Source organism: Corvus moneduloides, chromosome 14, assembly GCF_009650955.1.
Source record: "Corvus moneduloides isolate bCorMon1 chromosome 14, bCorMon1.pri, whole genome shotgun sequence".
NCBI classification, from domain to species: Eukaryota; Metazoa; Chordata; class Aves; order Passeriformes; family Corvidae; genus Corvus; species Corvus moneduloides.
In genome coordinates this window covers 5,417,541-5,433,155 of record NC_045489.1, presented here as the reverse complement: position 1 = coordinate 5,433,155, position 15,615 = coordinate 5,417,541, and the positions used below count along the sequence as shown (strand labels likewise).

At 48.4% G+C, this 15,615-nt stretch overlaps 1 protein-coding gene across 2 annotated transcripts; it reads left to right on the top strand.

The window, feature by feature from the left end:
- Positions 1-851: 851 nt before the first annotated feature.
- On the top strand, positions 852-14,531 carry LPAR4 (lysophosphatidic acid receptor 4). 2 transcript variants are annotated; one of them, XM_032123824.1, is made up of 2 exons: positions 852-1,308; positions 11,816-14,531. In XM_032123824.1, exon 2 carries the CDS (start codon positions 11,969-11,971, stop codon positions 13,013-13,015), a length of 1,047 nt encoding a protein of 348 aa, XP_031979715.1. In that variant the 5' UTR covers positions 852-1,308; positions 11,816-11,968; the 3' UTR covers positions 13,016-14,531. The 2 variants fall into 2 exon arrangements, with proteins under 2 accessions (XP_031979715.1, XP_031979716.1); XM_032123825.1 differs by lacking the exon at positions 852-1,308 and adding an exon at positions 1,367-2,256.
- The last annotated feature ends 1,084 nt before the right edge of the window (positions 14,532-15,615 follow it).

Genomic DNA, 15,615 nt, shown 5'->3' with positions numbered 1-15,615 from the left:
TGGTGACTGAATAACCTGCTCAGTACAACTTCTGCCAACCACACACAGATGTGAAGCTGGAATCACTACGGCAGTTTAAGAAAGATGGACTCCACAAAGGGCGTAGATCCCATTCCCAATCTCCTGTAACATTTTGAGGAGTTGTTCTCCCAGCCCTTGAAGTTCCCAACAGCTGAAGACTTTTGTCAGGAGAGTTTAATTAAACCAATAACTGCGGAGAGAAAGCAAACATCCCAGCCAGGCACAGCTGCCTGGGTCCGTTCCAGCAGCAGCAAAGTTGGCACAACCACCACATTCTGCCTAAATTCTGTAAGAGGCACAGAAGTTTTGGGTTAAGATTTATGCTGTATTTAATCTTTAAGGAGCCATCAGTCTCCTTTCTAATGGGTTTGCCCAGCCCAGGCAGTTTTGAAGCTCAGACTCAAGATGTTAATCTGTGAAAAGGTTTCAGTGAGTTTATCCTAATCTGTGGCAGCACACCCAGCTCCCAACATTCTTTTTTCCCTAAAAAACGCTTTCAAATGCCGCCGTGTTGGTCAATGGGTCCCCACTGATCTCTCACCCTCGCATGAGAATGGGTGTGAAGAGCAGCCGCATCTCCCCAGGGATCAACATTTCCATGCAGCCGCCTGGAAATGCCCACAAGCCACGAAACCGGGTTTCTGGATAAGTTTACTGGCGATACTGGTGGGTTTTCCACCCTGAGCCTTCTGCCAGCCCCCACACTCGGTGACAGCGATGCCTTGGGCCACCCCGCCACCATTCCCCCACATTTTCTGCCTCTTTTGTGACTAAACAAATAGAATGGACCTTTGCCCATCGGGAGCAGGAAACATCTGCACCGCCACCGTTCTCGCTCCGAATCCACGGTCCTGTTTTTGCGTTTCGTTAAACCGAGAGCTCGCAGAGGCTGGGGTTTAGCAGCCTGGAGCTGCTGGGCTGTTACATGAGATATTCAGGAAGTTATTTGCATGGAGGATAAAAGCCTGTGGCAGCAGCCGGGCGCGCTGCAGAGGCGACTCAGCCACGGTGGCCACCAGCCCCAGGAATTACACCCATCCCAGCCTCACAATGAGTTGTTTACTGGCCTTGGCTGCCTGTGGGAAGAGCCAAGGAGAGCGGAGGAAGAGGAGAGACAAACACAATGCGAGCGAGACGCGTTAGGGGGAGGCTGGGCTTTAGCAGCAGCCCCGGGATTTCAGCCCTATGGAAGCAGAGAGAGCTGAAAAGGGAATAAAATGAACCATCCGCCGCCTCGCTCCTGCTGCCAGAAGAACCTCGTCCCTACCTGAAGGGCTGATATCGAAGGTAAGAGGGGGAAATGACCAGTTTTTAGGCAGAGGGCAGATTCACCGCGCGGCTCTCGGGGGCAGCTCCCAGGCAGACGCAGCCACGCTTCCCTGAGTATTTGTAATTACGGCCCTGGAGAAGGAAAGCTGACCGGTTTTCCAGCAGGAATCCAGCGCTTTCAGGGCAAGATCTCAGACTGTTCCAGTCAGCTCATTTGAGAAGATTTAAAACAAAACAACAACCCCCAGCCTAACAAACAGCGCCTTTCTAAATCTGCTTAGGGAGATATTTTCTTTTCACGGCCAGCTTTGCTCTGCAGCTTCCCAGCGCTTTCCCGATCCTCAGCTCCCCCCCTCTGCTCCTCACTTTTTTTAATTGGAAGGCAAAACAATTACGGCCGCGGGAAGGAAAATCCGAGCTTTGAGGAGCTTTTCCCGGCTCCTTCCCATCGGGCACGCTCTCCCAGGCTGGGTCCCCCGGCTAATTGCTCAGGAAATCCGCGCTGCTCATTGTCGGGCTGTCCTTAAGCTGCTAATTCCGAACTGGGAGAGGCTCTGGAAGGGAATCCATGGATAGAGCCCCGCGAGAGGGACCCAGCGGAGACCCGGGGCGGGGCGGGCTCCGGCGCTAATAACACATCCCTGTCCAATGGAAAGCGTTTCCTATGGAGACCCCCAGGAGTTCCCCCTGCCCACAGCCCCTGCCCAGACATTGGGCCCATTCTTGCGTCCCGTTTTCCCAAGACACGATGGCAGCAGCGCTCGGCAGCCCCGATCCCGCTTGGAACAAAGGCCGGGCAGCTGCCACCCAGCGCGTAGTTTGAGGATGAGCGGCTGAACTTGGACAAAGTGGGATTTTCCGCGTGGGAATAACGCGGCTCGTGTCCCAGGGACACAAAGGATCGCTGCGGGCTGTCAGGGAGGGATCCCCTGGAAGCACCGAGCCGCGGGAATGGTGGCGATCCCGGTAAGTCCCTGCTGTCCCCTTCCCGAGGCAGGAAAAGCGGCCGGATTTCATGGCAGCTCCGGGAGGGGGTTCTGGAAGCTGAAGGCTCGGATGGATGTGGGGGATGAACCCAGCCGGGTTTCACTGGAGATCAGCGGTGTTTTCCCTACGCTGGCAGCTCCCACACCTCCCGCTCCAGCCCTGCCATGGCTGGGGCTGCTTAAAGGCAGAAAGATGAGCTCCAACTTTTGGGAAAGTAAGTCCTGTGTGAGCTACTCCTCCAGATTGCATGGAAATGGTTCTAACTCCCACCGTAGTTCTCCATTCCCATCGAGATTCTCGTTGTGGCACTGCAGGTGACAAGTTTAGGACTTTTCTCTCCTGTTGTTTGTTGTGCGTTTGTGAAAACGGTCCCTTGGTTACAGCTTTCTTTTGTACTTGGAGTCAGTGTCATAAAGACACTTTAAGCTTAAAAAGGAGTTGGGTATAAATGTGGCATAAATTAGACTTTCACCTTCGTTTAATGGAGGGCTGGTTCCTACAAACTCTATTAAAAATTAGGAATTAAGTTATAAATATTATACTGAAGACCTTAAAAATTTATTTAATCACTTTGGCTTTCATTCATGGCCAAAATCTACTCCTGTAAAGCAGCAAATTTCAATGAGAAAAATTCAAAGACAGCTCTAAAAAACCGGGAGTCAGAAGTAAAATGAACGATGAACAACATCATTTAAAGATTTGGCTGTTTGGAAGAGAGAGGATTTAACACGATATAAGCACATGGCAGAAGAATTTGCAGGAAGAGTTCGGAGGTTTTAATGACAATCCCAAATCATTGTTTGAGAGGAGACAATTGTGTGTGGTTTTTGTATTGCTGCCCTATAGGAACAGAACAGTCAAATCCAGAGGGTGGGAAGTACAAAGTTCACAGTGATAAGGACATTCCCCCCCTTGTAGTACTTTTCCATCTTCTTGCCCTTAGGAGCATTCCCTAAAAACAAAACAGGCAGGAAACCCTGGTACTTGGGGGGTTCAAAGCCTCTGAATTTTAAAAGTGTCAGGACAGCCCACCAACGCTTATGTCCAAAAGGGAGACAGAGGAGTCCTTCAACTTTATTCGAATAAGAGGAGAGAGTCCACTGGGCACACGCCCATGGGATTTTCTCTCTCGAGGTTTCGGAGGGCACAGCCTCCCTTTTATCCCGAACTCCCGGCCGCACGTTGCCCTCTTCGTTTCCCCCTTGCCTGAGGTACCAGGAAGGTGCAGCCTTCCCGAACCGCCTATCCCATATCCCCCCTTGAACCTACTGTTTTACCCCACAGTTCAAAAGTCCAGCCTTGTGCAGACCCGTGCCTGTTTCAGGAACCAGACTGTCTGGGCCCGGTAAGGAACCTGCTGCCCCAAGACAGTAGAGGCACTAGGACCCATTTCAGACCTTAACTCCCATCAAACTGTTTGTAAAGACATCGGCACACATCTTTCCTCTCAAAAGGAAATCCAGAAACACATGGGAGGGAGGAAGGGAATGGGACAGGAGGCTGAACAAGTCACTGGAATCCTTTGAGGCTAAAAATGAGAATCCCCCTCAACTGATAAAAATCGATGTCCTCCGAATTCCAGGGAGCTCAGCTCCACACGGACAAACACAACAAATGCCCCAATTCCCCATTCACCTTCATTTAGGGCATTGCAATGAGGCACAGAACTGCAAAGCTGGGGTTGCTGAGGAGCAGGGATGGAAACATTCCCTGGGCAGGGGGAGGATGCTCTCCCAGCTGGAACATGGATCCCTCCTCCAGCTGTGACCTCATGGCTGGAGCACAAGAGCAGGAATTAAGGCAGTTTTATCCAAAGCTTGGGCCAGATCCTGGAGACAGGGCACACCGTTGGAGGGGACGTGGCAAAGCAATTTGGGATTCTGTCACTGTGGCACTTGGAGCCATCTGGATGGATGCCATGTCCGTGATCCACGGGTGCCAGCTGCCCCTCACCCTGCTTAAGGCTTATTTGGGATTTGGGGCTCTATTTCCCGATGTCTAAGCGTTACTGGCCAGGGCTGTGTGGCTGGAGCGGCATTCCCATCCTGACGGAGCTCCAGGATCCCAAAGGAGCCGTCCCCATGGGATGGGCTGCGTGGGGGTGCTCCTGGAGCACTCAGCCACCCTCAGCAGGTCTTCCCAGGTCAAGCGTGCGTGCAGAGCCTCACTCTGTTCCTCCACACGTTGCTCCTCCTCCCTAAATAAGGATCCGATTTAGTCCCAGGGAAGGGGAGCCACCACCTTCCACAGAAGGGAAATTCTCTCCCTGAAAAGAGGAGCTCTTTATTCCCAGAGCAGACAGTGGCTCTGCGAGGCTTCCTCCTGCACCAGCTCCCAGCTCAGCCCCATAAAAGGGGTAAAGATCCACCCTGCTCCGGAGCCAGACCAGCCTGAGCTGACCCTGGCTGCAGGGAAGTGTGCTGGATCATTTGTAAGGGTTTTGGTAGGAAAAGGAAAATCTCTTTATCTTGGCAAGTGAAATTAAGGGACATTCATCAGTCCCTGAGCCCCAAGACAAAGGTGTATTCTGGCAGCAGAGCAGATCCTGTCTCTGGACAAAACATGAGCTCATCAGGCTGTGAGACCCTCTAATGCTGTAAACACACAGCCACAACAGACCTCTTCTTTTCCTCCAATAATATTCCCATTTTCCTTTCTTGAACCTGCAGACAACCCACCCTTTTCCTCCCCAGCATGTGTTTTACAGAGGGATATAACCATATTTAGCAGGAAAAGCAGCATCCAGCCCTTGCACGATGCCAAAATGTCATTGCCTTGCCCTGATCTCATCATTAGAAATCTGATTTCTAAGAAGCAGAAACACTGCTGTCTGTCTGAGATTGGATACTTCTGCATTGTGGAGTCATTTCGTACTTATTTTAACACTTTACAGAAAAAGCCAGGTTGGACAAGGCTTGGAGTACCCTCTGGAAGGTATCTCTGCCCATGGCAGGGATGGAACAGGATGAGCTTTAAGTTCCCTTCCAACCCAAACCATCCTGGGATTCTACAGTCCCCAGAACTTCTCCTTTTCCTCACAGGATAAAGCCATTTAAGAGAATAAAACCTTATTAGATCAGCCCCCTGCAGTAAATAAACGCAGGGCTCAGGTCCCTCAAGGTCCCAAGCACAGATTGTGTCCAGCCCCATGGAAGGACTGGCCCAGCACCCAGAGGAATCCAGACAGAGCCCTTCCAGCCAGGCCACCTTGCCAAGGTGAAATCTTGTTTGTGCTGCTGTGCTGGCACCTTCTTGCTACAAGGGAAGGGGAAAAGTCCATAATTTTTGGATAATCAGAGGAGAAAGTTCAGCTCTCCCATTTCAGCCAAGGGAGTGCAGAGGATCCAGCCCAATGGGATGAGGATGGGGTGACAGGAGGGCTCCATGTGGCTCAGAGGAGCTGAGGAAAGGCAACAAGGAGCCAAAAAGCCAAGGAATGGCCAAGGAGCCATGGAAATTGTGTCAGGGAAAGCGAAGAAAGGCAGCTTGTTGGGCAGGCTGCTGACTGGGAGCCTTTTGGAACTGTGAGCAAATAAACCCAGGCCTGTTGTTGGAGTCCCCAGTGGCTCAGGAAAACAGGAGTCGCTTATTTTTTATGTTGTTTTTTTTTCTTAGCCACACTTTGTAAAGAACCAGGGCTACATCAAGGACGCAGCAACCTCCACCACAAACATTATTCCTGGGTGAAAACAACCTAGTCACAGGGTAACTTTGCTTTTCAGCACTTCATCAGCTTTTCTTTGCATCTAAATCTTCTCCATTGAAGCTGGCGCTGCCATTATCCAGCAATGCCCCTTCAGTGAGAGACCTGGCGCTCCAAACAAGGAGCATTCCCGCACTCCTCCAGCACCAAAGGCCAAGCAAAAAGCCCCTCTTACAAGTGTTAAATAATGCAAACTTCGCTGGGAAGCTTGGGGTGAATTCCATTGTTTCCTGGCTGCGGCCCAGCCCCTCTGGAGGCTGCTGGGGATGGGGAAAGGCAGAGCACGCCAAGGGTTAAAGGGTGATGTAAATGGAGAGAGACATTCTCAGTGCAAACAAAAAGAGAGTCATGCCCTGAGGATCAGTGGCTGAATATGGGGTAAGGCAGTTCACGATTCTCTTCTGAAGGAAACATTTTAATTAGCTCAATCCAAAACAGATACAGCCCAGAGAAGGCACCACGAGCAGGAAATGCTTTGTAAGTCTCAGAGGACAGTGAGGAGACAACGGCGGTGCTGAGCAATTAAAAACAAAAAAAACAAAAAAAAGAAAACAAAAAAAAAAAAAAAAGGGAAAGAATAAAGGAGAGAGCCTTTAGGGTTCGGCCTAAAGGAGAGGCTCAGGCTTCCTTCCCTGCTCCATCCTGGAGAAGAATTCACTTGGGGTCCTGCTGCAGCTCGTGCACGACAGAGAGGAGCTGTTGAACGTGGAGGGGTGTGAGGGTCCCCAAGAGCCAAAGCCAGCTCAGAGCAGGGGGCGGGAGCGGCCGGTGGCTCCCGCCTCATCCCGGCGCATCCCTGCGCTCACTCCTGGCTGAGGGAGAGCCGATGCCTCCTCAGGCGGTCCCATGTTTGGGGTTTTTCGCTCACAGAGGATTGGAAAGCAGCTGCTGAAACCTGACTGAAGCGAGTAACTCCCAACCCCACCTTCCCACAGGTACAGGAGACTTTGTCGCAGCCGCAGCAAGGGCTGGGGAGTGCCAGGCCGGGTGACACTGAGCACAATAAGTGTCAAAGCCATGAATAAGAGCCTTCCTGCCTTGGCTTTTATGCTAATCACCCGCGAACGTCCCCTTTCCCCAGCATACCGGCCGGGTATTCACTCCGATAAACCAGGCAAGAATGGCCCTTTGAAGCTCCACAAACCTCCGTGGACTTCAAAGTCCCACTTCTGTCTGCTCCTTTCCTACTGTTCTCCAATACATCATTTAGGATTAGGAAATGAAAGAGATTAAAGCATTTCTCCTTTCCAGAGTTTCGGATCGTCAATAGAGCTTTGTTTACAGGCAGCTGCTCCGCTTCCCACCCTCTAATCCCAGCCTTTCCCTGCTCCTACCGCACCGGGCAAGAAAACAGGCGAAGGTTACTGGGAATCTGCGAGGAGTTTCGGGAGGATGGAGCGCTCGCAGGCACTCAGCGAGCTGAGCCAACCCCAAAAGTGGTGTCCCAAGCTATTTCCCATCCCTCCGCCTTTCTCTGGAGAAGCCAGATCCAGCATCACCTACTCCAGCTGGTCCAGCTTTCCATAAACCCACACAGCTGACACTGGGAGAACAGAGGCAGCATCACTGTGCAGCCCCAGCTCCTGGCCTGGCAGCCTCTGGACAGGGAAAAATCATCCACCAGATTGCCCCAAACTGGAGGCTAGTCCTTAAAGCTGCTTCCAGTTCACACTCTCTGAGCCCTCTGTGACCAAATCCAACTTTTATTGAAAAAAGAAAGTAGAAGTAAGTGCAAATTCCATTGCAGGAACTGAGATGTTTAATGTTTTTCAGGTAGAAAAAGGGTTTTTTTAAAATATAATAGTTCTGATTTTATCTATTCAAACAATAGCAGTTTAATCTCATTTTGTCTCTAGTCAGCATTCTGGAAGAACCCAAGTCCTACAGCCTTACACAGAATTATCATCTCTGCAAAAATCTGCCAAAAACCCAAACATCTCCCCCCACAAACCCTTTTTTTTGAGCCTTCTGCCTAATTAAAGTGGAACGAAGGAAGGAAATAAACCCCAAGAAGTTGCAGAGCAGAGTTTGTTGTAAAGCTGTAACCCTGGGCTCTGTGGTGGGAGTAAGTTACACATCCCACAGGCATTGTAGCAGTGGGGTGAGGAGCAGGGAGCTGCAAACCCTGGAGTGAATGGAGTTTTGTCAGGAGAAGGCAGAAATAAAGCTCTTGCTGTGCCCCAGGAAAATCCCGATTTATTTCCAAGATCAGGGGCTGAGACCCTATGAAAACACAATGAGTGGTGCCACAACCTGGAACAAAACCCAGAGAAACCTCCCCAAACCCCACTGTCCTGCAGGCTTTGGCTTCTCTACCTATAAACCTTTGTTTCTCAAGATTTAAGAGATAACCTGAATACACACCGTGACAATCCAGCAAAGATCCTTCAGCTTTGGGAGGTTTTCCCATCAGGGCTGTGCCAGGCCTCCCAAAGCCAGTGTTCAGTGGTTTAAATGAACACACAGGATGTCCCTCGTGTCCAGACTGATAAAGATCCACTCATCTGACATCTCACATGATTAAAAGAAAATGTGACGATGCCAAAAATGCCAGGCCCAGACTCTGTGCTGGTTTTTCTGACCTCAGTTTGCTGCACGTGTGAAGAACGGGATCAGTGCGGAGCAGGAAGAATGGGATAATGGAATGACAGGGGCTGGTTTTAAATTTGTTTTTTCCCTGCGGTAATTCCTGTTCTAACAAACAGTTGCTCTGGATGGAGCTGCAGTCTGGCAGTTTGGAGGTGTCTTGGGGTGCTGGGAGGAGGAAATACAAGAATTGTAAACAGGATGCTCAAGGCGCCATAGGAAGTAACACCAAGTTTTCCTCTCTTTTCAGTCCATGGAGGATGGGATTCTTGTGCAATAAAAGAGTAAACCCTCTGCTGAACCTCACTCTGAATAACAGGGTTATGTGAGGGATGGCTGCTGGAGGTTTGCTTGTACCACCCCTGCCAGGAGAGAGAATATTCTGAATTTTATCACATTAAACAGGGGGTTTATTCTGTTACATTCCTCCCCTCCTGGACTCACCCCCAGTTTAAATATAGGATTTAAAGCTTTGCCCTGCCTGAAATATAAAGAAAACCCCTTTGTCATCCTGTATTTACTTAACTTTTAAAAATATATTGCTTTATTTTCCCAGCAAGGCAACAGCAGTGGTGACCGTGGTGTCCATGAAGAGCATCCCACTGCTTTAATCCACAGTGGAAAGGAAGGAAAGTGAATTTTACACTCAGAAAACTCAATCTGTGGACTCATCCTACAGAATTTAAAGCACATGGCTGGGTTTCAAAGCCACTTGTCAGCTTGTTTAAACACCTCAGGGTTCCATAGGTAAACAAGCCAGGCTGTATTTTAAAGCCCATAAGTTAACTAGACAATTGCTGGCAGACAATTCCCAGAGATTAGACACTGGAAAAAACGGGATTTGACCTTGGGGCTGTCTGGAGCAGAGCAGGGAGAAAAGAATCAGGTGATGAAGCATCTTTTTTCCTGTGTGAGGAGTATCTGGGTCAGGCTACAGGCAACGAGCACTTGGTCAGGAGCAAAGGTGAGAGTTCCAAAGGCACCTTCCAAACCTGGGTCTTGAGGAACTGCCAAAACCCCGGCCAGGTTGGAAAGCAGGGTTTCCATCGGGCTCCCAGGCTGTGTGAGGTTTCAAAGGACACCCAACCCCTCTGAGATCTGCCCAGTAGGACCCAGAGTGAAGCCTGGACCAGGAGAGTGTGGCACACCTGGGGTTCACACACCCAGGGAGTCACATTCCAGCATAAGCACAAACTCTCCTGATGGAGATAACAGGGAATGTCTGCGCTGGGAGGGAGCTCCAAGCCAAGGATTTAATGCTTTAGGCTGAGGGTTAAGCCAAGGCTCAGCTATTCCTGTTGGAGTTCGTGAGCTTTCCAGTCCAACTCAGCTCTTGTTTAAAGGCATTTAACACTCAGGCGAGACCTTTCCCTACTCACACCACCACAGAGCCAAAGAGAGTTCAATCCCACATTTGAGATTTTACTCCTGTCCTTGTCATAAATTTAAATATTTGTTATCTTTATTTAGCTTGTTTCCCACTCAAGTTCATCTAACCATGAATTTAGAAGAAAAACACTTCCACAGGAGAGACCTCCGAGGTCCAACTCATCATTTTGGATGTCCAAAGGTTGAAATAATTTGAAAGTCATTTGTGATGGGAGATGTGGGCATCCTCCTTTCCTGCCACTTTTGCCAGGTGCAAAGGTAAGGTGCTGCCTGCTTCCAGGGTCACAGCACCAGTTTTTGGGAAGCCTGTGGTTCTCCAGGCATTCCCAGGTGAGGAACTTGCCCCTTCCACCCGGCAAAGCCATGGCTATTCCAGCTTTCCCAGCACTTGCCATTTTACCAGCAAGACTGACAGCTTGCATGCGAGAACAATGGTCAGCATGAGCTTTCCCAGGAGGAAAACATATGGAAAACATCTGATTTTGATCGTTTGCACCCCAGATTATCCCAAATCCATGCTTTCTTCTCCATTCTATTTGTTTATATGTTGCCATTACAACCTTTAACACAACTAGTGACAGGTTTGGAGCTGAAACTCATCTGTCAGGGCATGACTGTGGAAAGGATCCCACTCTTCACAAGGGTTTTGCCTCCAAATTATTCCCGGTTGTAGCTCCTAAATTTCTTAGATTACAAGGAGATTCCAAACTGGTTCATATTTGGTTGGAGTTTGTAAGGAAAAGGTCTTTCCCTTCATGACCCAACTTTGCTCCACATTTCCAAGAAGTGCTGATCCAACTCACAAACCCTCCTCGCTCCAACAAGGAGACTTTCCAAGGGAATATCCTCACAGGAATTAAAAACACTTAAAGTAGCCAGGAGAGATGAGCCAGGCAGTTCAGGAAGCACCTATGTCCAAGTAAAAACATGCTCACTTTAACTCCGCCTGTCTCCAAACCTTGTTGAGTTGGGACAAAATCTCATTAAGAGTGTAGTCCATGAGATTTCCCAAATTTCACATTCCAAACCTCGACAAAGACCAGGAATGAAAAGCAGCTGTTGGTACAGCTTAGAGGAGTCTTTCTCGGGAAGGTTTTACACTTGCAAAAAAATCCCTCTTGGAAGTAATACCATATTTGCAGACATTTTTGAGGGGGAAAAAAGCGAACGTGGCTTTGGGAAGTGTTTTTGATAAACATTTCTGAGGTACAGCAGTTTTCTACTTTGGAAAACATGTGTAAAGATGCTCCTACTTTCAAGTAGAAAAAAAGGCAAAGCAGCTCTTTGTTATCATAGATTTTGTGGATTTTTAAAATACTTTTGCATCAAAAAAGGTTGAAAATCCATAGAACTTTCCTTTGTGCACAGTTTAAAGCAAACACTAAAACTTTCAGCTTTTCTCCTCCTGTTACAGGTTTAGGAGAATATTTCAGAGGTTTCATTCTGTTAAATTTCTTTCCAAACACACTGGGCCAATTCCATCTCAGATTTCAAACAAAAACCTTTCCAAGGGGAAAGTTGGAATTACCATAGAATGATTTGGCTTGGAAGGGACCTTAAAGCCCCTCTTGTTCCACCCCCTGCCATGGACAGGGACACCTTCCATAGACCAGGCTGCTCAGAGCAATCACTCTCCTTCAAACAGGAGGATGAGGGAGTGATGGAAAGAAAGGCAAGGCCAAATTCAATAAATTCTGTCTTCAACTGTGAAAAATCCCAGTAATAGAGGAATTAGTAAAGACTCGCTTGAAAACTAAATCCTGCTCTTGTTTGCACATCCATTGACTTGGGAATTTCTCTTGCACAGCCACTTTGGGTGACAGGTTCAGGACTGATGGCAGTTCTCTCTCTCTCCTTCAGGATGAAAGGATCCATGAGGGAGATGCGGTAGGAAGGAGTCCAGCCACCTCCCTGGAATGTGTTCCTTCGGGAAGGGGCGAGCTCCCTGCCTTATTTTATGGATGTCACTGAAGTAGACTTTGAAGGCCTTTGGAAGCCCATCCCAGACTTGGCATGGGAAACCACAGCAACAACCATACCTGCCTGACAGATGATTCCTTCAAGTACAACCTGTACGGAGCCGTGTACAGCGTGGTCTTCATCCTTGGCTTGATCACAAACTGTGCCTCCCTCTTTGTTTTCCTCTTCCGGATGAAGATGCGGAGCGAGACGGCCATTTTCATGACCAACCTGGCAGTTTCAGACTTGCTTTTCGTGTTCACTTTGCCCTTTAAGATTTTTTACAACTTCAACAGGCACTGGCCCTTCGGGGACAGCCTGTGCAAGATCTCGGGCACGGCGTTCCTCACCAACATCTACGGGAGCATGCTGTTCCTCACCTGCATCAGCGTGGATCGCTTCCTGGCCATCGTGTATCCCTTCCGCTCCCGCACCATCCGCACCAGGAGGAATTCTGCCATCGTCTGTGCCGGTGTTTGGATCCTGGTCCTCAGTGGCGGAATTTCAGCCTCGCTGTTCTCCACGACCAACGTGTCCAACACCAGCACCACCTGTTTCGAAGGGTTCTCCAAAAGGATCTGGAAAACCTACCTGTCCAAGATCACCATATTTATTGAGGTGGTGGGATTCATCATCCCTCTGCTGCTCAACCTCACGTGCTCCTCGCTGGTTCTCCGGACTTTACGGAAGCCGGCCACCCTGTCCCAGATTGGGACGAACAAGGAGAAAGTGCTGAAGATGATCATTGTGCACGTGGCCATTTTCGTTGTGTGCTTTGTCCCCTACAACTCCATCCTGTTCCTGTACGCGCTCGTACGCTCCCAGGCCATTGCCAACTGCTCCCTGGAGAGGTTTGCCAGGACCATGTATCCCATCACGTTGTGCATCGCCACCCTCAACTGCTGCTTTGACCCCTTCATCTACTACTTCACCTCTGAGTCCTTCCAGAAGTCCTTCAACATCAAAACCCAGATCAAAATGGATTCTCTTTTCAAGACGGAGATGCCGCTCACAAAGACGGCGCTGCCGGCGCCGCAGGATGAGATCAGTGATCAGGCCATCACCAACGGAGGAGATCCCACATCTGAATCCCATTTCTAGGGAGATGTTTACACAGGGAGTTATCCCCCATTAACTCCTGATTAACACCACGTGGCAAAGAGCTGTTCCAGAAACCGGGGGTTCACACGTGGGGTTAATGAAGAAAAGCTGCTGGGGGATGGCAGATCCTCACACTGGGATGGTCCCATCATATTCCACAGGTGAACACAAAATATCAAAATCCCAATGGATCTCCCTTTGGAGATTATGGGTAGGCAACAACACATGCATCAGCTCAGGAGGGAACAGAACAACTTCTTTAACCAGAAGATGCCAACATTTGGCATTTTTCCCCCTCAGCAGTTGACATGGGACCAGTTGGGAAATAGAAAATGTCATTTTCTTAGAGATTCCTGCCTTCTGGAGATGCATCCTCATCCTCATATGTTAACTCAGTAACTTCCCACAATATGTATGTTTGCTTTCAAAGGCATAATAAAAGCTTGTGGCTTTCCCTTACTCCACTGCCAGAGTGTAGAGCCTGGTTTTCCTAGAGACTGGAATTTATGGAGACGTTTGAAGTGTAAATAACTGTTTAGCAATTAGGCAGAAGAGTTGCTTGGTGATGGCAAAGATAATAAGAAAAAAAGATAATTAATACTACAGTTTTGAAATCTGAAGTTTCATTTTTATCAGATTAAGCTGTTGTTTAATTTATTTGATTATTTTTAATGCCACGTCTGGGGAGGAGTAAAGAGCTCATTAATGATCTGTTGCACCTGGGCTTTTATATCCCAGGGAATTATATGACTATTTCTGGGAAGGGCTGGGCTGTAAAGTCAGCTGGAGAAGGGCCTGAAACCCCAGAGTTCTTCCAAGGGCAGAGCTCCCATATGGAACTGAGGCAGCTGAAGGCCCAGGAGTGCTGATCCCACTGAAATACGGACAAGTGGTGTCAGAGCACCAAATTAGGGGATGATCTGTGATTATTTAATGGGCTTTTAGGGCCTCAAAGTAACTCAAAAACCAATTTTCTGCACTCTTTTCTTAGCTGGTTACAGCGATATTGTCTTGTTTTCCAATTAATTTATTACCTTTCCTTTTAGAGATTACAGAAATATATGGAAAATTAATTATTTGTATGTGTTGCATTTTACCACCTGGTTCCTTTCTCCAGCTCTTGGCTCATGTCTGAAGCTCTACAGCCCTTCCCAGGCTGGGTCATTCTTAAGTGTAAGACACAGAAATGAGGAGAACAATTTAATTTGAAAAAAAATATAAAGTTACGAGTTGTTAGCTCAGCAATCTACATTTCCACGGTAAAGCTACTTCTAGGACTGTATTGCCAAAAAAAGAGACAAATTATTAATTGAACAGATGTTTTCCACTCATTTTCTATTTTAAGTCTCTCTGATGAAGCCTCGTGAGATACGAGAGCAACACCTCAAATGTGATCATTTAAAGCAACAGAGGTTTAAGTGTGAGAAGAATTCAGCTGTAAAATGTTAATGCTTCCAAGGGAATATTTATTTAGCACTGCATTCACTTTGAATAAAGAAGTCAGTGGCTTACCAAGGCTGGGAGACCCCAGAAATTATTCTATTTCAGCCCTAAAATGTCACTTATTGGGGAAAAAAGCTTATGATCAACCCATTATACACAGAGAGCACGAGAGTAGCCCAAATACTCTGTTTCAGCTCTGAGTTACAACAGTATTTACTGGAAACTTGCACACAGGACTGGCCTGGGAGGCTTTTCTGGAGATTGAGCCCTCAGAGAACAGCACTTTGGAGCAGAAAAATGTGAAAACAAGGAGAGATCACTGGCAAAAGGTGGTGGAATGAGGTCGATGTGGCGGGACAAGGGACAGGCACTGACAGGAGTTTGTCAGCAGCTGGGAAAGGTTTACCTCCAGCCCAGGGGCTGAGCTGGGCTTTAGGAAGGAGCAATATTTGCCATTTAACCAGAGGCGGTGTCCGGCAGTGCGCTGCCCCTTTTCCTGTCCGTGCCCCTTTCCTGCTTGACCCAAACTCTTCAGAGGGGTTTTTAAAATCCATATTTGCTTTGGTTGATGAGCCCCTCTCAACCCTTGCCATGAAATCTGTGTATTTCAGAGCAGTCGCTCCTGTAACATCAGATCAAAAGGCAAAGTGAGGGATCAGCCAGGCTTCCCTACAGGCAGAGCTCTCCCTACGGAACAAATCCTTCACCCCATGGCAAACAGGAGGGTTGGGGAACCATCAACAGCTCTGACACACCCCAAACCCTGTGAGAAATGGGGCACCCCATCCCAACACCCTGCCGGGAACTGGACTTAATGAGACACAAGCTGCATTTTTAGGGATGAGAGAGAGAAGGAAAAGAGCAGGAAGAGTTCACTAACAAGCTCCATTTCTAGAGGTGGGAGAGGGAAGGAATGAGAGTGAGAAGGATCTGCTAAAAAACTGAGGGTGCATTTAGACCACAGAATATCCCAAGCTGGAAGTGACCCACAAGGATCATGGAAGCCCAGCTCCTGCTCCTGCAGAGGACAGCCCCAAGAATCCCACCTAGGCCTAAAAACACATCTTCCTATTCACAAGAAAAGTATCTGGAACATGAGAAAATGCTCTTCTCTGAGGCAAACCCCTGATTAATTCAGATTTACAGAGAGATGAGAA